The sequence below is a fragment of the Glycine soja genome, chromosome 19 (assembly GCF_004193775.1).
Source record: "Glycine soja cultivar W05 chromosome 19, ASM419377v2, whole genome shotgun sequence".
Classification (NCBI taxonomy): domain Eukaryota; kingdom Viridiplantae; phylum Streptophyta; class Magnoliopsida; order Fabales; family Fabaceae; genus Glycine; species Glycine soja.
In genome coordinates this window covers 9,410,031-9,437,227 of record NC_041020.1, presented here as the reverse complement: position 1 = coordinate 9,437,227, position 27,197 = coordinate 9,410,031, and the positions used below count along the sequence as shown (strand labels likewise).

At 29.1% G+C, this 27,197-nt stretch overlaps 3 protein-coding genes across 6 annotated transcripts; all 3 read right to left on the bottom strand.

Moving 5' to 3' along the window:
- Positions 1-2,392: 2,392 nt before the first annotated feature.
- Positions 2,393-6,991, bottom strand: LOC114398582 (cystinosin homolog). Its single transcript, XM_028360762.1, has 8 exons — positions 6,969-6,991; positions 6,335-6,482; positions 5,475-5,564; positions 5,239-5,363; positions 4,162-4,204; positions 3,352-3,469; positions 3,209-3,257; positions 2,393-2,802 (listed from the first exon to the last, which is right to left on the bottom strand). Exons 1-7 carry the CDS (start codon positions 6,989-6,991, stop codon positions 3,247-3,249), a joined length of 558 nt encoding a protein of 185 aa, XP_028216563.1. The 3' UTR covers positions 2,393-2,802; positions 3,209-3,246.
- A 3,301-nt stretch (positions 6,992-10,292) lies between these two features.
- On the bottom strand, positions 10,293-14,282 carry LOC114398008 (cystinosin homolog). Of its 2 annotated transcripts, none has more exons than XM_028360113.1 (8): positions 14,094-14,282; positions 13,859-13,991; positions 13,239-13,328; positions 13,007-13,131; positions 11,936-11,978; positions 11,495-11,612; positions 11,351-11,400; positions 10,293-10,718 (listed from the first exon to the last, which is right to left on the bottom strand). In XM_028360113.1, exons 1-8 carry the CDS (start codon positions 14,210-14,212, stop codon positions 10,536-10,538), a joined length of 861 nt encoding a protein of 286 aa, XP_028215914.1. In that variant the 5' UTR covers positions 14,213-14,282; the 3' UTR covers positions 10,293-10,535. The 2 variants fall into 2 exon arrangements, with proteins under 2 accessions (XP_028215914.1, XP_028215915.1); XM_028360114.1 differs by having other exon boundaries at positions 14,142-14,282.
- A 3,631-nt stretch (positions 14,283-17,913) lies between these two features.
- On the bottom strand, positions 17,914-26,857 carry LOC114399256. Of its 3 annotated transcripts, XR_003663690.1 has the most exons (9): positions 26,596-26,857; positions 26,252-26,441; positions 25,729-25,801; positions 24,345-24,509; positions 23,998-24,068; positions 22,452-22,579; positions 22,178-22,341; positions 19,857-20,680; positions 17,914-18,110 (listed from the first exon to the last, which is right to left on the bottom strand). XR_003663690.1 is itself a non-coding variant. In XM_028361407.1 (4 exons), exons 1-4 carry the CDS (start codon positions 24,085-24,087, stop codon positions 21,944-21,946), a joined length of 405 nt encoding a protein of 134 aa, XP_028217208.1. In that variant the 5' UTR covers positions 24,088-24,336; the 3' UTR covers positions 21,776-21,943. The 3 variants fall into 3 exon arrangements, 1 of the variants encoding a protein (XP_028217208.1); XR_003663691.1 differs by lacking the exons at positions 25,729-25,801; positions 26,252-26,441; positions 26,596-26,857 and adding an exon at positions 24,967-25,722; XM_028361407.1 differs by lacking the exons at positions 17,914-18,110; positions 19,857-20,680; positions 24,345-24,509; ... (1 more) ...; positions 26,252-26,441; positions 26,596-26,857 and adding an exon at positions 21,776-21,966 and having other exon boundaries at positions 23,998-24,336.
- Between the last annotated feature and the right edge of the window lie 340 nt (positions 26,858-27,197).

Below are 27,197 nucleotides of genomic sequence, written 5' to 3'. Positions count from 1 at the left end.
TAAGTATTTGTCATTTTTAAATAGATCTCTGAACTATTTTTTTTTTCAATTGAGTCCTTGTTGGACTTAATTAAAAAATTAATACATGTTTATGGAAGGACCTGATTAAAAATAAATATATGTTCAGGGATTCAATTGAAACAAAAAAAAGTTTAAGAATCTAATAAAAATTGTTTTAAATATACTTTTAGTCCTTTATGTTTTGGATTATATCCAATGTGATTCTGTGTTTCAAAAAGTTTAATTTAGTCCTTTATGTTTTTTAAAGTGAATTAAAATGATCCTTCTAAAACAATGATTTTTTTTTTCATTTTGGGAGGCGATTTTGAATGCTTTTTGACTAGTTCAAGATGTTAAACTTATCTCATTAAATTCACTTACTTAAAAATTATGAAATATAAATAATGTTTGAATAAAAAAAGGACCAAACATGATAAAAATTGAGTGAAACATGATTCACTTACTTGAAAACTATGTAACTTATCTTATTAAAAACTATGTAACTTATCTTATTAGATTCACTTATTTTAAAAATAGACTTTTTAGCCCATCTCGTATAATCCATGGGTTAAATGGGATTTATCCTCGGGTCCCAAGGATATTTTAATCTCTATTAAAAAAATGAGGTGTGGTTTAGCAAACATGAGGTGTTTTAGCAAAACAAAAACCCCTAAACAGGCAAACCTAATGGCTAAATCCTTAATTCTGGTGCACTCACACTCCTCTCCTCGTGTAGTTAGTGGAATTCCTCTCATCACGCTGTGTGTGTGGGTTTCACAAGTAACTGAAAAAGAATTTAATACTGGACTTTTCAATTTTTTTGTCTCTTTGTTGGGTTGACTTTATATATTGCCTTTTGAACATTAGTTGAATTTCATAATTTTCATGTAATTGAAACTAATAGGATAAGTTTTACATCTCAAATTAGTTAAAAAAAATGGTTCAAAATTATGTCCAAAAATAAATAAAAAATCATTATTTCGGAGTGATAATTTTGAATCACTTTAAAAATATGAAGTACAAATTGATCTTTTTAAAACATAAAAGACTAAACTAAACATGATCTAAAACATAAAAGACTAAAAATGTATTTTAGCCTTGACTTAAATATGTTTTCATACATGTGGCTGTAATATGATTCATTTTGATTTTTCTATCTAAACTTTAATTATTTTACAATCTAGAATTTTTTTGTTTTATTTTAGTACTTGTCGTCAGTCAGAGATCTATTAAGTGATGATGTGACAATTTGATAGTCTATCATATCATTATTTAACCGATGGTGTAACACTATATTAGTCTGTCATATGATTGCTCAATGAATTCTAACTTACGGAAGATACAAAAATCAATTATAAAAAAATTTAGATACTAAAATAAAAAAAAGTCAAATTTGAATAGTAAAATCAAAATACATTATATTATAAATATAAAAAAATATATTTAAGCCTTTTCCCTTCCCTTTGGAGACCCTTGTAATAGTTAAACCATAAAAAAACCGGTTACTAATGATGAATTAAATGTTTAAATTTAAGCATGAAATATCTACATCTTTAGCACATTATCAATTTTCATTAAACTAATACAGAAAAAACATCTTCAAACTAAAAGATTATCTTCTCTATACGGATTACTATAATTATATTGAATGAAAATATTTTAAGAATTATTTTTTAATGAAAGCTTTTTTAAGATTTTTTTAACAAGAACATTTTTAAATATTTTTCTTAATTTCTTATATCTTGATCTATCATTTTCTTTTCTAAATTGAATTTCAATAATTTTTAAAAATATTAATAGTTGAAAATAACATTGCATCATAATATAAATTGTTTATCAAAATATAAAAAATAATTTATATCTTGAAAAATAATTATTTATTATAAGTTTTAACTATAATATAATTTATATGTTCAAAAGTATTTATTAAAATAAACATTTATTATATGCATTGCACGTATTAAAATAAAAGTTTACGTTAACTTGATTTAAAAATGTTTGATTTTTGCATAAAAAATATTACTCCTTATATTAAAAGCTACATTTAATACATTAAATGTTAAATAACTAGTAAGAAAGAATCATAATTATATATAAAATAAAATAAGCGAATCTTATTTTTATCTAAAAAATATAAAATGCATAAATTAAATTGATTCTAATTTTTACATTTTTATATTAATTTGCATAACTATTAGTTAGAAATTTAGTGTATAGGAGTGGCAATAGACTATAAGTCTATAACGAAACCATTTTAATAAAGGGTGTTTTAAAAAGATAAAGATATAAAGAGTAGAAATGAAGTGGCAATAAGCAATAAAATAGTTACTCTCACTGATATGTAATTTTTTTACACAATTTACGTAGATGTGGTAATGGCGAGGCAGCTAAATTATCATCCTTTGAATTTTGATACATTTATAATGCGTGATTTAAAGAAATGGTATATGGGTGTTGTACATTACATTTTTTTTCTCTTAATTCAATGTATCTCTTAATTGAAAATAAGTACTAATTCTTCAACATATTATAATTAGTTGAAGGATATTTGACCTATCCTAAAAAATATTTTTCTATACACAAGAGTTTGTACACTACGTGACCCAAGTTATATGTTCCTTATACTTCTGCAGGAGACTGATATGAACATTTAACCGAACCTTTGGTTTGTTGATCTATTGGACTTTCACAGACTAGTGGTCGGTTGATTTCTTCGGAATTTTTAGAAGTAAGCCCTTTCTTGTTGTCAGGGTACATTACATAATGTTGACACATTAAAATAGAATCATAGAATATGGATACCTGCAATGGTTTTAGTTTTTCCAAAAAAAAAAGGAAACAAATCAGAATTCATTTATTAAATTTAGTGAGCTAGGTATAGTCATAAAAAGAAATTCACAAACGTTAACGGCTTTACGGTTTACTACATAGCTCATGTAACAAATCTCTTTCATATGATTTCAATTAATTTACAGGAATAATAATTAATTTAGTCAATTAAATTAAATATGCTAATTATTTATATTATTATTTTAAAATTATCTTATTCTTATTTATCCATCTACAAATTGCTTATGTTTAGAGAGTGACGAATTAAATAAGGATATACAGAAAAAAAATAATTAATACATCTAAAAATTTTAAAAAAATCTTATAAAAAATAAATTTATGAAAAAATATAATAATTAAGGAGAGAGGGATTACATACCAAGGATATAAAAACTTTCCCAATGTTTCCATAGAAGTTCACCAGGAACCTAGATTTAGATAATTAAGTTGAAATTCATCATTAAAGTTGAAATCAAGGATAAAATCTGATGGCAGATTCTAACTCATAATTACTTCACAAACCTTGATCTTTGGACTGCACAAGCATTTGTGAATAATTAAAGACCCCTCCAGAAAAATCAAGGAGAACAGAGCCAATGCTAAATCCATCTGTGCTCTTTCTCAAAAAGTTCATGAATGCCTAGATTTCACAACAAAGTAGCAATAACTCAGTAACTAAATATTGATTTCTAATCAAATAAATATAATTTTTCTTGTTAATTTTGTTTGTCAGTGTTTTTCTTTTAAACTCCAAAGACCGTAGAAGTTTACGAGGACATGGAAAACACCAATAAAATTTGTTAATCTATCACGATTTAATTACTTTTTTAGTCTGAATTTAACAAATTACTTTTTTTAGTCTTTCACTTAATAAATTGACTTTTTGATGTTAATTTTTAACATTTTGTGACGATTTTAAACTGTAAATTCTAACGACTACTCACGGCTAAAAAATAAAAATGACTAAAAAATAAAAATCAATTTATGAAAACTAAAATAAAGTGCCAATTGATTATGCGAGGACTAAAAAGAACAATTTGTCAAAAAACAGTAATTATGAGTCTAAAAACATATTCCCCAAATTTAGAGTCTAAAAGCAGTAATTAAGCCAGCTATTACTGATGAAGCAAAAGTATGAAATTGTGAAATAAGAAAATACCACTAAAATTGTGTGGAAAGTCATTACAAAACCAGAAATCACGTCGATTATGCTACAAAATCTGTAAGCTATAACTACTTGCTTACGAGTAAACGTGAAAAAGCATGTCTAGGACACCGTACCAAACATGCTACATGCAGAACATAATATGGAGGAGGGTAAAGCATTCTGACCTGCGGAAAATATTTGATGAGGATCATAACTGCTTGAATTGTGCTGCAGTATAATTGTTTACCACACATTATTAGATGGAAATTAAATCATAGAACAGCAAAAAAAAGAACTCTATAATATTAACAATTATATTAAAATATAGAAATGAGAGGAGACAGAAGAATATCAATATTCCATTCAAAGGTCCTTGAAGAGGTTGATGTTTTGCACTGTAATACACTGAAATAACTGAAAACATTATACTAAACTCAATTTACAATACCATCTCATCCCTTTGGAATAAGTTAGGAAACCTCAATGACATGCGATTCATAGAGAAAGACACTATAGAGATAAGGCTGAACCAAGACATTAAAATGTATACTTACAAAGATTAAAGTGATATCACTGTGTTAAGAATATCGAATTAGAAATATTAGTGTTAAGAGAAAAATTATTTTATTAGGAATTAGCTTTATAAATATAGCACTTAGGTACTGTGATTGCATCTTTTATTCAATCAAATCAAAATGATCTTCTATGGCACCCTTCTCCTCTACTTTGAACTCTATGATGTATGGCCATAATCTATTGGTGTTACTTGCATTTCTCCACAAACCAATTCATCTGAGAATTCACTGGTCATAGATATGTGAAGAGACTGCATAATGTTTAACCATAGCCTCAACCTCATAGTTCTGCAAAGTTTCTTTAAGCCTTTTTTTATTTTTTATTATCAGCAAATGTTAATTTGTTAGTTTTGTTAGAAATGTCAGTTTGCTCTTTACCATAAGTCAAGTTTTCTAAGTTCAGTGGCATCCTGCTTACCCCAACAGTCATATATACATTCAATGTGAATCATAGAAAGTAATCAATTAAGTTTTCTAATCACATACGGACGTACTGAAAACAGAATTAGACAAAATGATGTCTAAACAAGTATATGCAATATGAAACTGCTTGAGAATGAATATATTGATGCCCTTTATTTATCTGTATCATTAGAACTTTAAGCAAATACTCTGAAGAGCTTATTTAATATTCAAATCCTTGTTGATAGGTCAAAAAATTGAAGTCATAAGAAGAGTGAAACTTACTTGAAGATGGAGATTAGCCAAAGCCAAGATTGGCTATGCAATGCTATGAAAAAACAAACAGCAACACTAAACCACACTACAACAACTATTGCAATGGCATAGTTGGAGAACTTCTGATTTCCTCGCTGCAAACAAGCAGATCATTTACTGACTTTGAATTAGCAAGACCAAGATCTGAAAATTACGGTCATGATAGGCAAATATAACTCTTATGAAAAACTTTTGATAAAACTTACTTCAAACATTGAAATTTGGGACAGTATAATTAAATTTAATATGACTGAATGAATGGAGAAAGCAACATCATTAGCGGCTACAGGAATCATCTGCAATGCAATAATAACAAGAGATCATAAAGCTAAACTAGATAACGTGAATATCTAATGATTTTGCACAAAGACAAAGTTGATTTTGATATTTGTTGGCAGTACATTGGTGACTCGTGTTGTATTATTTTGCTAGCCATTTGAAAAATTCAAGTCCCACATTGCTTGCCATAGAAATTCTTAGAGTATGTCTTTATCAGTTGACCAAGGCTAGGGTGTTAAGAATCTATTTTTGTGTTTAAGTCTTGCTAAGAATCTAGTGAGAAGAGTTAAGTTATCGATTTTTTCCCCAATGCAAAGTCCTAACACATGGTATGTTATAGAAGTAATTATCAGTTAAGTAGATAAATTTCTTGATTTTTATCAGTTAGTTTATAAATTATCAGGCGACAATTGTAATTATCAGTTAGTTGATGATTTTGTTGATTCTTATATTAACAATTTTTATATTAGCATTATTAGTTCAAAGTATAAATGTTTTACACATAAAACTCAGTTATACACCTGAGATTCTGATTAGTTTAGAATATAAGTAGTGTACTTTTACTTAACTTGTTCTCACGATCATACTATATCATTAAATAATGAAAAGAATAGGTTATGTACTGATAGATAGTTGATAGTGTAAAACAATTTTATAAGTTAAGGAAGTAAAAAGTATTTACACTCACAATATATAGCCATTAAACACTTGATAATATAAACTTATGCACCATTGCATCAAAATTCAAAACTAAATTCTATTTCTTAGTTGAAAAGAACATACTTACCTGTCCATAACCATACTTCTCAAAATACTGCTTCTGAATTGCAGGACTAAAGAAGAGGGAAGCATTGTATATCAGATATGACCACTGCTTGGTGAAGTTCAGAATCTCATAATCCAAGCTTAATCTCAGAATCTCATATTTATTTTTTCTACCATGTTTATAATATTAATGGATCATATTTTGTTCATTTGTTTCAACAAATCTGGTTGCAATAATTCTGGTTGTAACAAATCTGGTTGCTTGCAAAGCTTATTGCAAGAGATTAGTTTGTAGGAAATAATTGTGATTCGGACTATTATCATAAATCTCGTTGAAAGATATTTTGTTTTAATTTGTATTAGTCTATTTTTGAATATTATGTTGATGATATTAAATGAATCAATCTTACTACTTTCAGACATATGATAATACTGTATTAATTGTATTAGATATTTGGATGAATCATGATATAAAATAATAGTTCTAAACAAAATAAAAAATCAAATTTAAATGAGTAATCTATTGGTTCAAACCGAACCAAACCGTTCATGAATTGGTTTGGTTTCAAAAAAAATTATAAAAACCAAACTGAATCAAACCAATTAAATTTGATTGAGTTAAGTCTTAAATTTGACCAAAACCGGTCCGAACCAACCCTCGAGCACCCCCAATGATCATTTTTTTAAAGTTTACTTTGATTCCTTTATCTCATTTAAAAGGTTTAAAATGATTATTTATCTTTTAAAAGTTCACTTTGATAGTTATTTTATTTGAAAGGTTTAAAATAGACTTTCAACTATTTAAATATATTCCACTAATCTTTCAATAATATTCAGATACATATTATTTTGAATATATTTTAATAGTTGAATGATCATTTTAAACATTTTAAATAAGATAAAGGATAAAAATTAACATTTTAAAAGATAAAAGATTATTTTGAACAACATAAATAAGATAAAAGATAAAATGAAGTTTTAAAAAATAAAGAACTAAATTATGCCAACAAAAAATATAAAAGACTAAAATGATCATTTAGCCCATTGAAGATTATTGAATGTGTGGGAATCATTTAATACATTACATGTAAATATATAATACTTCCAACCGGGGAAAAACATATTCATATTTCTATTACTAAAAAATTACACAACTAAGAACAAAGATAACACCATAGACGAAATAGAAAAAGAGCATAAATTTTTTAATGGGATTCGGGCCCTCATTCCTTCATCCCTACATCTACGGCTTTGAATTTACTTAACGTGATTTGGACCCTTATCCTTACATCCATGATCTCCTCATAACAAGTTTTTGGGACAAACTTATAAACCTTTCATCCACATGACCTCCTTCTCTCACTTAGGATGGTGATCCCGTTTTCAAACTAAGTAATCCTTATTATCTTGAGAACCTATTTATATGGATTTAAAACATCATAATCTTAAAAGAGGAAACAAATATCTAATTTACATAGTATATCTTAAATTCTAAACAACATCCTAGAAAGAAGACAATATCTTTTTTAAATTTAAACAATATCCTAGAGATTTGAAATTACAAATTTGAATTGTTTCCCTACAATCTTTCCCTCAATTAAATTTTTTTATTTCATTTTCAATCTTAGATGCTCGTCATGTGCTTCCACTTTGCACAAAATCTGGTATGTTTCACCAAGTAGACTCTTGACACAAGGACCTCACACAGATCCACCATCAGCTTCCTCAAACTTCTTCAATACTCTTCTCTTTTTACAGGTCGCACGATCGATCATTCAACTCTGATACCATTGTGGGGGAAAAACACACTCATATCTTTATTACTAAAAAATCACCCAACCAAGAACAAGAGCTAGACGATATCATAAACAAAAGAGAAAAAGATCACAAATTTGCTTAACATAGTTCAGACCCTCGTCCCTACATCCATACCATTTATTTAGTGATCTCAAATTTTTCGTAACATGATTCAGGCTCTCATCCTTACGTCCAGGATCTCCTCCAGTTTTTGTGACAATATAAACAAACTTACAAATCTTCCCTCCACATGATTCCCGTCCCTCACTTAGGATGGTGAACCCCTTTTCAGACTAAGTAATTATTCTGGTCTTAAGAACCTCTATATATAGACCTAACATCATAATCTTAAAAGATGAAATAAATATCTAATTTACAGAATATATATTTAATTCTAAACAACATCCTATGAATAAGACAATATCCTTTTTAAATCTAAACAATACCCTAGAGATTTAAAATTACAAATTTGAATTGTTTTGCAACACTCTTATGATCTCAAATTAATATAAGAAAAAAAACTTTTATTTTGGTATCAAATATAAACCAATCTCAATAATTTGACCTTATTTAATGTTACTATATCTAAAATATTGAGATTTTTGTTTGCAACTAAAATATACAAATGACTCCTTAACTTATTTTTTGGTTATGAATTAGTCCCTTAATTTTTAAAAGTTCTAAAATGCTCCCCTTATTTAATTCAAGGCAAATTAGTCCTTTCAAAAAATTGATAATTTTCAATTTTTGAACATGATTTTGAACCATTTTTTTTATTGATTCAAGATTTGGAATTTGTCTTATTAGATTCATTCACATGAAAACTATAAAAATCAGCTAATGTTTGGACCAAAAAGAGACATAAATATGGTGAAAATGCATGAAAAGTGAGTGTAGTGATCAACCGAAAACCTAAAAATCTAATGTTGCATTCTTTTCTTATGATTCATAAGACTTATTTTTCATGCAATATTTTACTATATTTACGGCCTTTTTTGTTTTGAACATTAGTTGATTCTTGTAATTTTCATGTAGGTGAATCTAATGAAATAAGTTTCACGTCTTAAATACATAAAAAGATTCAAAATCGTGCTAAAAAATTGAAAATGATCAATTTTTTGAAATGAATAACTTGTAATGAATTAAATAAGTGAAATGATCGTTTTAGAATTTTTAAAAGTTAGAGGATCAATTTGGAACAAAAAATTAAGATAAGGGACTATTCCTATATTTTAGCCTTTTTGTTTCAATGACTCTTTTATTTTTTATACCAAGTTCTAGTAAAAAAATAAGTTGGAAAAATAATTTTAAATTGAGATTGATGCAATTAAATGTGATTAACTAATTTTATTACTTGAATCATTTTTTATATTTGAGACGAATGGAGTACTCCTTCTGTTCTTAAATGTAAGATGTTTATAAATAATTCCCAGCTATCAAGAAAATTAGTTTAATTATTAGTATTAAATTTGCTAGTAATTATAATATTTTTCTAAAATGATCCTTAAATAGTTAATGTATGAAGAGAAAATAATAATATTTTATAACACTTTTGGTACTCAAAATATCATCTAAAGTATTTCTCTTCCTCTATAAAGTATTATCTTAACTATTTTAAGGAACAAAAGTGGTATATTTCAAATTTACGAGACAAAAAATAGACAAGAAAATTAAAAAAACTAAAATCGAACAACTTTTTTTAAGGAGACCAAAAATATATTTTGTTCTGTAAAGCATAATAAAATATCCAACTAAATAAGCATAAAAGGAAAAAACGTATTAAAGAAAGTAAGAAACTAGTCAATAAAAGACAAAAATTGATGAAAATTAAAAAAATTAAAGGCAATGGTCAAATTATAGAATTAGAGGGGACAAAAAGTTAACACCACTAAAAATAATATCATTATGTTTCCACGAAGTGAGGGGTATAACATGTAGGTCTGCCACTGATTACATAGCCAAATGGACCAACCCATGAACACAAGCAAAATTTCATTGTTTCCTTGCATCCTTGAAAATCTATTTTCTAGATTCAATATAATTTGTATAAGTATTAATTAGAAATTTAGGGTATAGGAGTGCAATTAAGGGTGTATTTTAAGAAGATGAAGATAAAGATTTCAAAAGAAATGACAATAAACAATAAAATAGTCACTCCCACAAATTTTATCAAACAAACAATATTCTTTTTAATTAAAACTATACATTCTTGCTTAATTTACGATTTTACATAGTTGTGGTAACGACGAGGCTGCTAAATTGCCATCCATTGATACATTTATAGTGCGTGATTTAAGGACATGGTATATTTGATATTGCACATTACATTTTTTTAAAGAATTAATCATTGAGATCCAATTAAAACCATTTTTGATGACTATTTTTTACATGGATCTGCACGCCACATGATCCAAGTTATATACACCTCATAATTCTGCCGGAGACTGATGTGAAGATTTAAGTGAACCTTTGATTTGTTGATCTATTGGACTTGCACTGATTAGTGGCTGCTTGATTTCTTCGGAATTTTTAGAAGTTAGCCCTTTCTTGTTCTCAGGGTATAGTACATAATGTTGGCACATTAAAATAGAATCATAGAATATGGTTACCTGCAAGGGTGTTTATTTTTTTTCAAAAAAAATCAGAATTCATCTATCAATATTAGTAAGCTAGGTAAAGCCATAATGTTTCAGAAGCGTTAATGGCATTTTTCCCTTTTCTACATAACTCATGTACCTTCTTCATAATATTCCAAGTCCAAAAAGAAACTAATTATTGCTATCATTGTGTCAATTTTCGTATGAGACCTACTTCAGTGCGTACTTCTTGAAGTATAATATGTTCAATGAGTTTTTATTTTAGACTAAAATATGTGTTTGGTTACTATAATTTCAGAAAATTTGGGTTTAAGTCCCATTCTTTCAAATCGACTACTTTGGTCCTCAAATTTTGAAAAGCAGGTACATTTAGTCCCTCCCATCGCAAAACATACTGTAATGTATTCATACTCAACATTATTGGTGGCTAAAAACGTCAAATGATTATAAAAAAAACCAAAATTATATTTTATCCTTTGTTTTTTGTTTTTTTAAGGAATTTTACCCTTAGTTTTATCATACAACAGAATTGAGTTTCATAATAATAATAAAAAAAGAATTGGCATGTAATACTTGATGCATGATTCAGAGCAAGACATCAATCGTTTTCAAAGAAGTATATGGAGTAGCAGAGGATTACATACCAAGGATATAAGCACTTTCCCAATGTTTCCATAGAAGTTCACCCAGGAACCTAGATTTAAATAAAGTTGAAATTAATTATACACATTCAAGGATAAAATCTGATGGCAGGGTCTAATTCATAATTACTTGTAAAAATCACAAACCTTGATCTATGGACTGCACAACCATTTGTGAATAGTTAAAGATCCCTCCAGAAAAATCAAGAAGAATAGTGCCAATGCTAAATCCATCTGTACTCTTTCTCAAGAAGTTCATGAATGCCTAGATTTCACAACAAAGTAACCATAACTCAGTAACTAAATATTGATGTCTAATTAAATAAACATCGTTTTTCTTGTTATTTTTGTTTGTCAGTGTTTTCCTGTTAAACTTCAAAGTTTGTAGAAGTTAATGAGTACATGTAAAACACCAATTAAATTTGTCAACCTATTTACCAAAGAAACAGAAGTATGAAATTGTGAAGTAAGAAAAAACAGCCAAATTCCAAGATCATATGCGTGTTTGGAAACTCATTGCAAAACCAGAAATCAGGTCAATTATGCTTCATACAGAACATAGTATGGAGGAGGGTAAGGCATTCTGACCTGGGGAAAATATTTGATGAGGGTCATAACTACTTGAATTATGCTGCAGTATTATTAATTTTCACAAACTATTAGAAGGAAATCAAATCATAGCACAGCAAAAAAGAACCCTATAGTTTAACAATTATATTAAAATATTTTCTTATAAAAAATAAGTATATTAAAATAAAGAAATAAGAAGTGACAGAAGAATATAAACATTCCATTCAAAGGTCCTTGAACAGGTTGATGTTTTGCCCTCTAATACATTGAAATGACTGATTTTTTTTTCCAAAAGGAACCCAAACTTAACCCTTTGGAACAAGTTAGAAACCTCAATGATATGTGATTCATAGAGAAAGACACTAGACATAATAAGGCTGAACCAAGACATTGAAATGTATGCTTCCCATCTTTTAAGTGATATCCTTGGTCAAAGATATGTGAAGAGACTGCATAATAGTTAACCCTAGCCTCAACTTCATAGTTCTGCAAAGTCTCTTTAAGCCTAGTTTGAGGCTTTGAGCTTGACCATTAATTAAGTTTTCTAAGTCCGGTGTCATCTTGCTTACCCCAACACTCATACATCTAATGTGAATCATAAAAAGTGAAAAAGCTGAATAATCACATACTGAAAACAGAATTAGACAAAAATGATGTCCAAACTGTTAGATTTCAGCTTCAAATCGATTCACATTAAGTGAAGTTGTCCAATAGATATATAAGTTGCACCCCAAGAATTGAGGCAGGATGCCTACCAGAATAGGGGAGCCTACTAGAATATGCGAGAATAAGATGGGCTATAGGCTCTGATTTCATGTTAGATTTCAGCTTTAAACCAATTAACACTAAGTGAAGTTGTCTAACAGATATATAAACTTCACCCCAAGAGTTAAGGCAGGTGATAAGAGATTTCCTAACACAAAGAAGTATATGAAATATCAAACTCCTTGAGAATGAATGTATTGATGCTCTTTATTTATCTGTAATTCTGTATCATTAGACCTTTAAACAAATACTCTAAAGAGCTTATTTAACACTCAAATCCTTGTGGATAGGTAAAAAAGATTTGACAAGGAATAGTGAGCTTACTTGAAGATGGAGATTAGCCAAAGCCAAGATTGGCTAGGCAATGCTATGAAAAAACAAATAGCAGCACTAAACCACACCACAACAACTATTGCAATGGCATACTTGGAGAACTTCTGACTTCCACGCTGCAAATCAAAGATCATTTACTATCTTTGAATAACAAGAGCTGCTAAACAATATGGTCATGTGAGGTAAATATAATCTCTTGTGAAGAACTGTTGATAACACTTACTTCAAACATTGCAATTTGGGACAATATAATTAGATGTACTATGACTGAATGAGTGGAGAATGCAACATCGTTAGCAGCTACAGGAATCATCTGCAGCAACAAGAGATTATAAAGCAAAGTTAGATAATGTGAATATCTAATGATTTTGGTTAAGAGACATATTTATTGGCAATTAGATACTTCCTGCAAGTTTAAGTGCCACAATGCCTGCCAATGAAATTCTTAAAGTCTTTACAGGCTAATTTGTGTTAAAATCTAATCTAACTACCAAAGAAAAGAGAGGATTAAAGTTTTTCATTTCTTTTACAAATCCAAAGTCCTATAACACATGATATGATACAAAACGGATAAAAAACATTGATTGTTTATTTTAAAAGTTATACATGTGATATTTTTTATTGATTGAGAACATAAAATAATTTTTTACACCAGTAAAATTCGGTCATATCTGTCATCTGAAATGATTTCTGATTAGCTTATGGCATATTTTTTTTTTTTTTTTTTTTACAGTGACTCTAGGATTAACTTGTTAGCATAATGAAACTATATCATTAAATAGTAATAGTATAAACTTATTCACCATCTCATCAAAGTTAAACTCTTGGTTGAAAATAACATACCTGGCCATGACCATACTTCTCAAAATACTGCTTCTGAACAGCAGGGACAAAGAAGAGGGAAGCATTGTATATCAGATATGAGAAGTGCTTGGTTAAGTTCAGAATCTCATAATCCAAGCTTAATCCCACAACACTGAGTTAGATTTAGATTACCAAACCAACCAAAAATACTTTAGAATCCACCGCAAATGAAAAACAGAAACAGAAATGAGTATAGAACATGAAAAAAAACAACCTTTTTCTACGAAAATTCAAGATGAGTTGTGGATAGCCAGCAACTGACCATGAAAGGAAAGCTAACCATCCCAATACTTGGTAGATCACTTCTAATGGAAATGAGTTCCAGGGAACCATTTCTCTGTGTGTCTCTGTTTTTTGAGTAAACAAAGGATGTTGGAACCGTCCAACTCCAAGTATGAATGAACTTAGACTTAATGTCGTCCATCTTTAGTTATTGAAAATATTTTTTATTTTATTTTATTCATTGTTAGTTCTAGCATTTAATAAAATGATATAGTTTTATTCTTTAATTACACCTCTTTCTATTTCCTAACGAGAAACTAAAACCACATTAATTATTTTGTTAAAGATAAAATAAATAAAATTTCAGTTTAATTTCTACACAATATTTTAAGATATTCCTTTTATTATAATATTTTAAAATTTATTATTTTCACTTAAAATTTTCAGAATATTTTTATAATATTTATTTTATCTCCATCAAATCATTAATCTTATCTCACATTTCGCTCTCTTTATTTTCCTATCTCTCATTCTTTTGGAGAAAGTGGTTTAATAATTTTTTTTATCATTAATAATTTTTAATTTAAGTGAGAATAACATCGCTCATATTTTTAATATAATTTTATTATTGATTTGTTTTTAAATTTAATTTAGTGATTTTATAAAAAAAAATTAAAGTATTAATTAACTTTCTAAAAGATAATCTAACCATAGAAAAATATGTTAAAATAACATATTATTAGTATTTCCTTGTGCAATTAGCATCTAAAACTTTTAATATCAAACTAGAAACTAGTCTAGTGTAATTGATTAAGTGACATGCATGAATTATTGTGTATCTTATAAAATAACTGAACTCAAATTATATATATATATATATATATATATATATATATATATATATATATATATATATATATATAATTATAATTTCTTGTATAGTTTTGTGGGACTTTTCCCTGGCTTATTTCAACTGCTGGGTCCATGTGCTAACGTGTTGCTGGAGATCACTTGTATTATTTGAAAGAAAGATATTGATTGCTTATAAGATTTTTTTTTTTTGGGCTTATAAGTTATAAGTTTCCATGCACTTGGTCGAAGAAACTAGCTCGATTCCTTCTTGAGTTGGTGCCAAATAAGCAAACGATTTTCGTTGCTTGCTTCCTATTTTGAAAAAAGGTAATCCGTTAACGCTGATTTTTTTTGTTAATTCTTAGGTATTAAATACTATAAAATAATTTACAATACTTATATTCTCAACAATTGAGTTAGATTTGTTTAGTTTGCGCTGATCTTATTATACTCTCAACAATCACGCTGATGATATAAATATTTTAACACGTTATTAATTATTACTACTTCAGTCTCTAATCTCAATAAAAAGTTAAATTACTCTATTAATCTCTGAATTATTTGAGAATTTTTCCATAGCTTTCTAAATTAATTTTTTAATTACATCCTTGATCATGTTATATTTTTTAATTAATTGAACACTTGAGTTTTTAAAACTTGCATAAATGACCAACATGTTATTAGTTAAGTGATAGACTCATAAATAAAATCTGATAAATATTTCATACCAATATCATAAAAAAAATCAAAAATTTTCATCATTTAATTTCTCATTGTCATAAACTAACCTCCAAATTTAGTTTTTTTTTTAGTTTAAGAATCTAACTGGAAAAAAAGTTGAAGAACCTATTTAAATATTTTTAATAGTTTAGAGATGGAGTAATTTAAACTAAATTGAAGATAACAAATAATTATATATATATATATATATATATATATATAAAAGCTTATAATTATTCACTTTTATTTGAATATTTCCCCCTCATAAAATAGTGTACTTCAGTGTCTTATGAGCTTCTCTGGTTCCAACTTTTCCGAAAATTTATCTTATCAACAACTGTAACTACTCACACTTGTTTCCCCCAACTATTTTTGTAATTAGTAATTATTTTATTTGAGTTGACTCACTAATAAATTAATAAATTAGTTTTTTGTCTTTCAGATTTTATTTTAGTGCCTACTAATTTGTGAATTTTATTTTTAACCTTAAATTTTTTTGTTCATTTTATATTTTTTTTATCCGTAAGAATTGAACATAATATCAATAAATTTAAATACTCACACATCTTGTCTAACCAATCAACTAAGTTAGATCCTCTTATTTGTTCATGTTATACTAATCCCTTGGAAAATGAATTAATAGCAAATCAACAAAATTTATTAGGAATATATTAAAAATAAATTCACTAATTTATCAGAAATCAACAGAAAATACAAAAGATAAGAAAATATTATTTTATATGAGACTCAATGCAATTTTTTTTATTAAAAACCTAAAATAAAATTCGCTAATTGATCAAGACCAAAAATATCTTTCATACTTATATTTAAAACTTCATTCATTTTACTTTATACTTATTCATAATTCTTAAGAGATTTATGTCATTAAAATTATATATATATATATATATATATATATATATATATATATATATATATATATATATATATTTTTGTGTTTGTATCTCCTTCTTTCTTTATATTCTATATATTTTATCCATCTTCTCTTATTTTAAGAAAATTATACTCTCTAATTTCTTAGGGATCTATTATCCCTTTCTTCAAATTCTTTTGATGTACTATATCATTCTGTTTTCTTTCCAGATTTTATAGTCTTTAATTTCTTAAAATATATTATTATCTCTTTTTTAGAATTTCTTTCTATTCACTATGTAAACATGGTAGTGAAAATTTGAATAAACTCGTGCAAAATGTTAGTGTAAAATTCTTATATATCAACAATATTTTCTTTTTGAAAATATATATCAATTAAATTCTGCTTATATATAAAGAAAATTCTTCGTCTAAGTTTGATAAATATTGAATAAACAAAATTTTATTATACAAATTTGTAGACTTGTTGATTAAAAAAATAGGATTAAATATCATTTTGATTCTCCAAATATTAACCTATGTTGGTTTTAGTCTTTTAAAAATAGGTTCAAATAGTTGTCAGTTCATGCATTTTTTTTGTTTTCATAAAATTATAATGTGCAATGTGCATTTTTTTTATTCAGATCAAGGTCTGAATATCCAAACCTATAGGTATAATTTTTTTACATTGCTTAGTTACATGCATAACCCATATAAAAATCATTATTATAGACCTTTGGACAAAAAATAACATTACAATTTTAGGAACTAAATGCCATCATATTATTTTTGGCCTAAACTAATATGAGTTAATATATGGAAGACCAAAATCATATTTAATCCAAAAAAATATGCAAAAAGATTTAAAAAAGTTCTTAGTTGAATATTAGATATGAAAATTTTCTATTTTAAATTTATCATTTATAAAATTTTTTTATTAGGAACCTAAAATATTATTTTATATGGGACTCAATGCAAATTTTTTTATGAGGAACCTAAAATATTATTACTGTATATAGAGAATGGGAAGATAATGTGGGAGCGAAAAAGAATAAAGAATGCATGGCAGGAGAGAGGATAAATTCTAATATGAAGCAGTGAAGTGAACAACTGTGACACCCTCTATCCTCACAAATATAAATAAGTAACTAAATAAATCATATAAAATTTATTATTAAGTTTATAAACACATAATAATACAAGAAGGAGAAAAAAACATGCAAAATTAATTAATAATTTAGTTTTTAAAGACATTTAATTTAAATCAATTCAAAAGGATAAAAGGTTCACATCCACTTAGTGAAAACATAGTAGAAATTTTTTTTTGGATAAAATATAAAATTATCCCGGCTCAAAACAAGGCCGCCCCCTCTAAATAAATAATAAAAAAAACTAAAATAGAAAAAGTATAACGCAATTATATCATTCAGTAAATCATAACATGCGAAAATCATAATAAGCGAAGTAAAATCCTATGCCTCAATGTCACACTTATCAGAGCATATTCCTATCACAGACTAAGTCTCTCCATCTCTAGCATGTGACTCATCATATGAAGGCTCACCTGAAACAAAGTGGCAACCAGTCCAAACACAAACACACACCGGAAGTAAGTTATTACATTCGTATATAATAAAATATTAGAGCATGTGAAACATATAATACTTAAAGCTGACCTTATATAAATAACATTACCGCACAACATCGCACACATTATTCACACCCATTCAAATTCGCATACTCCATAAAATAACATCAACCACATTTGTTAACTCAATGAAATTCAAACACAAGCGTTATGCAACAATTATACTAAGACTCAAGCCTATATGCAATGTGGTACCATCTCAGTGAAAAATAACATTGGGCGCTTAGGAGTACATGACAAAGCACACCACACAATGGGTATACTCGGTCACTCTCACTAAGTAACAACATAAGGTGACCAATCAGGGTTACTCTGTTTTGCGAGAATGCCCCAACCACATGGGATCAACATAGACATAAAGGAGCACTCAAACCTAGTATCTTTACCCCCAAGGCCTAGACTCCAAAGAATCCGTTTGGGCCTCACCTTCCTGATTCAGGTCCAACCCCTAAATTTTTTTTTTTGCACGCAGTTTATGAGTTATATAATACCCACGACCTCACTCTTATATTTCAAAGATATTTAACAAATTACGCTACAGTTTAACCCTTCAGGATCCTAACTAGGAATCCTACAATTTCCTTTAACACTGCGCATGAAAGTTCTCTCAAGGTAAACACTAGTCGAGTTACTGTATAACTCATAACTCACAAGACAAGTAGTATCACTACAAATATCAATCACACACTCATTCACAATCATATTTCATGTCTACAGTTTAACATTTCACACTTTAACTAATTACAAAATATACTCAACAATTAAATAACAATGTATCATAATACTAATAACATACAATATTTAACTTCAAGACTTATAAATAAATAACTATAAAAATACACGTGAAACATATATATATATATATATATATATATATATATATATATATATATATATATATATATATATATATATATATATATATATATATATTAACGTATACGTAATTAACGTAATAACTTATTAATCTATCTCTCTCTCTCTATATATATATATCAAATGTATTAAGTATATATTAATATAAAATAATCACAATAATATCAAACATATCATTAAGTAAATACAAATTATATATAACAATAAAATATATACTCATATTGATTTATATGAACAACATGTATACCTATATTCTAAACATTTTTCAACTAAGTTATCAACATCAAGAAAATGCCTAATTATAATGTGAATACAGCTTTAGTTAATTTCTTTAAACGATTTTAGCCAATTCAATTATCCAACAATCCCTACACATATGAATTTCATGACGAAAAATCACCCACGTGAAATAAAATATAAAGTTTGTGAAATAAGAGTATCAATATATATGTACACGTATACACTGCGGTGTGGAAAAATGAAAAAAAAAGAACAAGATTGAAAGACCAACATATATGGTATAAACAAAATCACCACCTCATAATTTTTATGCTAATTATAAAGAATTCTAATTCCTAAGGTACACACCTAACACAGGAACACATCAATTCTACAACAAACTCGCAACAGAACACCAATTGATTCATCAAACACACTCAGTCCGCGATTAAACGTGAAAACATAATTAAACTTCATAAACACCCCAAAATAACCCAAAAATTGATCATCTCGGGATCCCTACACATGTTCATTCTAATCCCCAAGCGTGAGTAACTCATCCCTTACCTCGATGTAGTCGCTTAAATGTTCTCTGTTAGCAATTGTGGCATCTTTGGTGCTCTCTAGAGCTCCTCCTCTGATTGCTCTGTTAGGGTTCTTGTGCGTCAGAAAAGAAGAAAGGAACAGAATGTGTTTTTGCTGCTCTAGGTTAACATTTGGCTTATATAATAAGAATTTATGACCTAATAATTTTTTTTACTTATTTATTTATTTATTAATTTCTTATTTACTTATTAAAAGTTATGGAAAGTTACGACTGTTACAACAACAACCTACATTGATCCATCCCACAAAATACATAAGCCATAAATTAATATACTATATCCACAAGGAAGAACAAGAAGACAAATTAAAACAAGCATTGAAAACCAAAAATACAAAATCAAAGTAAAAAATGAATTTTGTAAATAACTTGAAGCTTAAATGCCCTTTTTGCACACTCTTTCCAGACCAGGGTTGAAAAAAATTAAAAGATCCAAACTTTGGCTTAAAATGAGTGTCTTAGAGGAGTATTCTGATTATAGGCTTGGTTGACGTGGAACTCCCATGATTGCAAAGAATCAATCAACATCACCTTTGAATTGTTCTGCTCTGTGGCTTCCATTCTCTCACCAACTCCTAATTGATGAATTGACTCTACCCCAAAAGAGGGAACTTTGCACCTTCCTATATTCTACTGAAGGCTGCCTTAATCTGGATAAATAAGGGTGATTTAGATAAGAACATACTTCATATTTTAATAATTTCTCTTCAATGGATTAGGAAGACCCACCACACCAAATACCCTTCTCATACAACTTCATTTACAAGCTAACAAGCATCTTCTTTTGCTACAAAACAAAGTAATAATAGTAAAGTTAAATTCAAACCAGGATTGTATCATATAGTACTAGTAAAAATATAAAGAAATTAAATAGTTTTTTATTTAACAATATATGTATCCTTTACCAAAAAAAAGAAGCTTATTGAAGTAATTACAACACAATGATAATAACTTCACCAAGAGAAAATTATATGCAAAATTCAAATTCAAAATCTAAATGTGCATATATATCGTTATTTTCGATATTAGAATCCTTGCTTAAGCTTATGTTTTATTTAGGTAGTGTTTAAAAAAAATTATGAAGCAGCTTATTGTTCTCATAAGTTTTTTTAATTTATTTTATTAATTTCTTATATGATTTACAAAAATTATTTTGTAAATTTATTACAATAAATTTATAAACTAAATGTTTATCTGATATGAATTTATCAAATAAACTCTTAATAACATATTTATCTATCAATTATATCAAATCTAAAATTCATAAGTACCGGGGCTTGTCCCTATGGCAAGTATCTCATACTGTGTAATAAGTAACAGAATTTCTAGGGAACAAGAGCATAAAAGTACACCATAAGCAATATTCATGGTAATGAGCTGTGTTTTGTATAAAAGCAATCAAAGAGATTAAAGAAAAAGATTTGGGGAATCTGTATTATGTAGAGAATTAAATTAATAATTCATCATTGACCAGCAACCATCAAACTATGGGTCCTCACTCCTCAGCTTTGTTGGGTTCAATGGGCGTCCGCTGACTCGAGAAGATTCTCCAATAAATGTTATATGAACAAAGAAAATACTTTTTTAGCACGGATATCTCCCTAAGAATCGATTCTATTTTAGCCAGAATTATCATAAAATGATAGATTTAGCACCTTTAGAGCATGTTTAAGTAAATTTTTCTAGAAACACTTGCAAAAGAAAAAAATAAAATAAAATATATTTTTTCTATTTTTCATAAACTAAAATTAGCTTCTACATAAATTAATTTGTAGGCACTCTTGTATTAATTTCTTAAAAAAATATTTTTAACTTATGTATAAACTAATTTTAACTTAAATAAATTATTATTATTTTATTTACTTTCCTAGACTCTTAATAAAAAATTATACACAATAAAAAAATAGTTTCCCACGTCTCATTAAATCAACATTTGTTATGAACCAGAACCTCGTCTGTAAAGAGCTGTTGAAGACCCCAAAATAATGTGACACCCCGGGTGAAGTTGCAAGAATAAAAATGGTTAAGTTTTACATAGTTTCCCACAGTCTTACATGAGTAGTGTAATACTCCCTGATAATGTAAAAAAGAAAAAAAAAAAACTCTGGTAAGAGAGACTAGAGTGAGAGATGCAGAGCATGCGGTGAATATAAAAATGCAAACAACTAAGCAAATTAAGCTCACAGGGCCAGAAATCCTTGCAGGCACAACAGATTTTTCACCAACAGATACTAAGTATTTCTCAAATTAATGTTTTTAAAGCTTAAAGCAAAATAGTCATTACCTTTGGTAAATTGTGTTGTTGGGCTAGATGATCCACATGGAGCCTCACATTTGATGATAGCAATCCAGACACGGTGGTCAACATCAGAATATGCATATGCTATAATGTCAAACAAAGATTTTGCTCCACCTTCAATTACTTCCACAATATTAGCTTCTCTACTCCTACGATTCCAGAAAATAACAATAAAAATCCACCCAGTTGCTGACTCTGACATAAAATATCAACAGTTAACTTGTTCAGTCAAAGGTAGGAAGTAATTGAAGGTCAATACTTTAGATATCCACACAGCATCTGCTTTGGCCAGACATTAACTCTCCCATGCATTGGTGTTAAAGCATGTGGTGAAAGCTCCCAAAAATTTGTACGTGGTTTGGATATGACAAGGTAGCACTTCCCTGACTGAAATAAAGTAAATTAACAACTTAATAGAGTGAAGTAATTATCAAAAAACCTTGAATATGAAGTAGATCCTCAAAATTATTGGAATTGCAAAGAGGAAATCAGATAGCTTCAACAATAGATAATATGACACAAATTCAGCATGCCAAATCATTTCTTTCTCTAAATCAAAACTAGGTAGATCATGTATTCCCTCATTAATTCTTGAGAAGAAGATTTTAGTGAAGGTAAGTCTAGCAGCTTGATCCTCCTATAATAATCCTATCATATCTGTGTTCTCCCTATACCTTTATGTCTTTAATAAATTCATTGACCTATAAAGAAAAGGAGGAATGCTTGAAAGTAGATAATCTCACTACTACAAAAAGCAGCTTCTACATCGGTTGAAATAAGCTATCTACGTCGGGCCCAACACCGTCTTTGTTCCAGATGTCGTTGTATGTCGACAACAACGACATCGGTCACCCCAGAGCCGTCTTTGTAATGTCAGAAGACAACGTCAGTGCGCATTTAACAATAGTCGTTATATAAAACGATTCGATGACGCACTTTATCGAAGAACCCGTCGTTGTTCGGATCCATTTCAACGTCGGGTACCCATAACAGCCGTTGTTGTATTTTATCATTTCAACGTCGATGTTTCTGTTCACCCGTCGTTGTTTTTGAAGATTTCAACGTCGGGGTGGACGTTATACCCGTCGTTGTTTTTTAAAATTTCAACGTCGGGGTGGTGTTACACCCGTCGTTGTTGGTGATCATTTCAACGACAACCATATAAAGGCACGTTGTAGAAATCTATAAAGATAGGTGTGTTAACGAACGTCGTTGAAGAAGTTCCTCTGTTCACAAAATTTGGGTTAAACCATTCAAGCAGAAAGTATAATTAAATTAGCAAATTTTCAGCACCTGTGCATCTTCATCAACCATTATACACATAAATAACACATAACAAGATAAATTAAATAAATAAAAAATAAACTATATGAGATAAATAAACATAATTAAACTGCATTTTCTTTTCCCGATTCAATATTATCCACAATACAAATCATCCAGTTTCATACAACAGCCTGTGAAATTAGCTCAACAGCCATCATTGTTACATACAAATCATCCAGTTTCAAACTAAAGGCAAGCCTACAAATATAATGCTACTAACCTACCATGAATAGCTAAAAAAAAAAGTTTGTTCCATAAGGTAAAATTTGTTTACGCACAAGTTAAAATCAACTTTAAGAAAAAGTAAACTAACAAGTTCATGGAAAAAAGCTTATTTGATATACCTTCTTGTTTTTTTTCAAATATATGTAAATTCAAATATATATATATATATATATATATATATATATATATATATATATATATCCAAAAGGATCTGATGAAACAAATACAATGAAACTGTGGATGCATGCACTTACCTTTGTCTGTGATTGTAGCCTCAAGATCAAAGTGGGAAGGCTCCCATTATATTGCTCATGATTAAATGCAACTCGACTTGCAACACGCATATAGAGTAAACATAAAAATGTAAGGGTCAGCTCTTGTTACCTACTACATAGGTACACAGTATGGCAAAAAAGTAAAGAAAAATGTTCGAAATACACTCTTCTAACTCTTATTAGTTGGATCTCATATAAAATTTAATGAATCTTCTGATTTCCAAGTTTTCAATAAGTTTAATCAATAAAAAATACTGTATCAGTAATTGTTTTCCTAACAATCCTCAAAAGTAAAAATTAGTAAACAAAGATGGTAATGCTATTACCAATTTCAAGGACAATGCGAGGAAACCATGAGTAACCAGGGCCACAATAAGCCAAAGCATGAGAGGATCCTCTTTGGGATTGTTCTCTGACTCAATTGAATAGTAGAAGGCCTGCACATCCTTTGATTCACCAACCCCCACATACTTGATCAAGAAATGTCACATCTGTATGAGTTAAAAGCAAATTTTTATCTCAAATTAAAATGTTATTGGTAGTTGACTCGATTTCAAGAACAAAAGGAAGAGGTCCCTGGAATCAAGGAAGGAACTTCACTATGGAGTCACACAATCGAAGTTCAAAAGAGAAATGTGATAACAGAAGAAAGGCAAGTACAACCCCATAATCATAAGTACTGTAACTTCAACTAAACTTTCCCATTTTTTATGTTCTCTCCCTTTTTTGTCTCTGAACATTTTCCATGGTTTATAATTGGAACTTGTAGTCCTTTTCAGCAATAATGGTGAATCGGTGACCGTTAGATTAATTTAATGAGTGAAACTCAAGAAATCAAAGTGCCCACTGATGAAGAGCTGCCGAACTATTAATTAATTGTTTCTAAGGTGCGCATTAAACTGAAAGTCCTTGTCCAAGGAAAAGATAAGAACACACGCACATCCTTACCTTTAGGAACACTCAAAAGGTGGCAACGCCACTCAAAAAGGCACGACTTCGGCTACGTGGCGGTACCGGTGGTGGGAGCAGCAGGTCCACTTCGGCTTCAAGTACTTCACGACGAGAAACAAAACGTCAGGGTGGTAGCGGGACGAAGTTCACGGCGGGATGAAGTAGTTCAGGCAATAGCGGGGGCGCTAGGTTTTTGGAGGGTACGAGGGTGTTTACCACGAGACTATATAAAGTACAAAATTTACGACGGTGTTTAGTGACACCGACTTTGTATGTGACTATTTCTAGGACGGTGTACCTACAAGCACCATCTTTGATGACTTCCATCAAAACTACAACGACGGGGTTCTAGACAAACGTCGTTGTACAACAAACGCGCCACATAAAAAACTTATATAATTACGTAATTGCCACCGTGTTGACAACTACGACGGGTTCTTCAGCACCGATGTAGAATGTGCGTCATCATATCATATTTTTCTAGTAGTGTCTAGTCTTTTTCAACTTCTAGACAACAAATAAGCTAATTTCAATAGTCTCATAAACTCAAAAAGTTCACTAACTTGTTTAATATACAATATTCTATTTTTATTTTTTTACCAAAAAATAGACATAATTAGTAATTAGAACAAAATACTGCATAAACAGCCCCCATGCACTTCAGAAAAGGCATCATAACTATAAAATAGTTTACGACAATTTCAAGTATCTACAAAACAAAACTCCAGAATCCAACTAAGACATTGTATGGAATCTTACCCCACGCAATGATCACCTACTATCAAGGAATGAGTATTTGCATGAAGCAGTGCCATATGACCATCTGTATGTCCTTAAACCGAACAAAGTTTTCAAATTCAGCAGAAAATTGAAGCAACTTTATAGAGAACAAATATTTTCTCACCATACTTATTACTTCAATACAAACTCAGTTAATATTTAATATAGCTTGAGATATATTTTCTTTATTTTTGTCAAAAATAGTTACCAAGAGACACTCAAAAATGGTTTTAGATTTACAATCCAAGACATTCATTCATGCAAAAGCACATGGGATTTAAAGAAGGGACAAAGCAACATGTTCACTGTTTGAAGAAACTATCTTAAGAGCCAATTCAACTGGTCTCAAACAATGCGAGGATTAGTAGATACACAAGGAAATATCATTACTCTTCCAAGAATTCTAAAATGTATTTTCAGGAAAAGTTTTCTAAAGACTGGCCAAACAAATCGAAAAAAATTCCAATGCAAAGAATAAAGGACAGTGGTTGCATGTGTGTACCTTTTGGAGACAATATCCCAAAACATTGTCTCAAACAATAAGGTTATGATCATTGTGAATAAAAGTGTCACTACCCTATATGGGGGATTTTGCTAGCATTGAGAAATGGGCCTTCCTTCACCCTGTATAGTTCTTCAAATGTTTTTAGCAAGAACCCATGATACTCCAAGAGGCCCTCTTTGCCTTCATCCTAATTAAAATGACAAAGGTGAATGTAAGAGAAAGTTGGAAAATTCAGCAAAGTAATCCCCTGCCCCGTGCCCTCAATACCCACACTCTCCGCTCACACAAGAAAAGAGAGGAAAATGAGACAATGCATATACACATCTATCTAAGAAATATACCTCCATAGAAGCCAGTTAGCAACATGAGTAGCAAGTTCATTAAGGAGAAGAAACTGCTTCAGGTTGTGTCCAAACAACTTAAGAAATTTCCTAAATTGCCTGCAATGATTGAGTAAAAGCATGCCCAATCTGTACATGATAGCTCTAGCATTTACAAGGACAAAATTACAAGAAAAATATTAAATTAATGTGCTTAGATGACCACCTTGTTGGATCAAGTGGCCTCGGAATAATTAAGAAGGGCGGGGGGGGGGGGGGGTGAATTAATTATTAGTGAACCTTTACTAATTAAAAATCTATCATTCTTAATGTTACTAGATTCAATTAGGCTTTTACTACAAAGTTAAGAAAGTAAAGAACAGAAATAGAAACTTAACAAAAGTAAAAGCGATAATTAAAGTGCACAGCGAAAATTAAAGAGTATAGGTAAAAAGAAGACAAACACAAGAATTTATACTGGTTCGACAACAACTCGTGCCTACATCCAGTCCCCAAGCGACCTGTGGTCCTTGAGATTTCTTTTCAACCTTGTAAAAGCCTTTACAAGCAAAGATCCACAAGGGATGTACCCTCCCTTGTTCTCTTTGAACAACCAAGTGGAT

What these genes read in the sequence shown, in the direction of transcription:
- LOC114398582 (XM_028360762.1), bottom strand. Translation starts at nt 6,991, where the DNA reads ATGATCATTGGGGGTGCTCGAGG. An exon ending in CCCAAATTTCAATGTTTGAA is followed by an intron (nt 5,364 to 5,474) that starts GTAAGTTTTATC and finishes GCTTGTTTGCAG; the next exon opens with CGAGGAAATCAGAAGTTCTC. An exon ending in TGGCTAATCTCCATCTTCAA is followed by an intron (nt 4,205 to 5,238) that starts GTAAGTTTCACT and finishes ATTATACTGCAG; the next exon opens with CACAATTCAAGCAGTTATGA.
- LOC114398008 (XM_028360113.1), bottom strand. Translation starts at nt 14,212, where the DNA reads ATGGTTCCCTGGAACTCATTTCCATTAGAAGTGATCTACCAAGTATTG. An exon ending in AGAAGTATGGTCATGGCCAG is followed by an intron (nt 13,329 to 13,858) that starts GTATGTTATTTT and finishes TTGTTGCTGCAG; the next exon opens with ATGATTCCTGTAGCTGCTAA. An exon ending in TCATCAAATATTTTCCCCAG is followed by an intron (nt 11,613 to 11,935) that starts GTCAGAATGCCT and finishes TGTGAAATCTAG; the next exon opens with GCATTCATGAACTTCTTGAG.
- LOC114399256 (XM_028361407.1), bottom strand. Translation starts at nt 24,087, where the DNA reads ATGCGTGTTGCAAGTCGAGTTGCATTTAATCATGAGCAATATAATGGG. An exon ending in GGCTACAATCACAGACAAAG is followed by an intron (nt 22,580 to 23,997) that starts GTAAGTGCATGC and finishes ACTTTATTTCAG; the next exon opens with TCAGGGAAGTGCTACCTTGT. An exon ending in AACAACACAATTTACCAAAG is followed by an intron (nt 21,967 to 22,177) that starts GTAATGACTATT and finishes TTACATTATCAG; the next exon opens with GGAGTATTACACTACTCATG.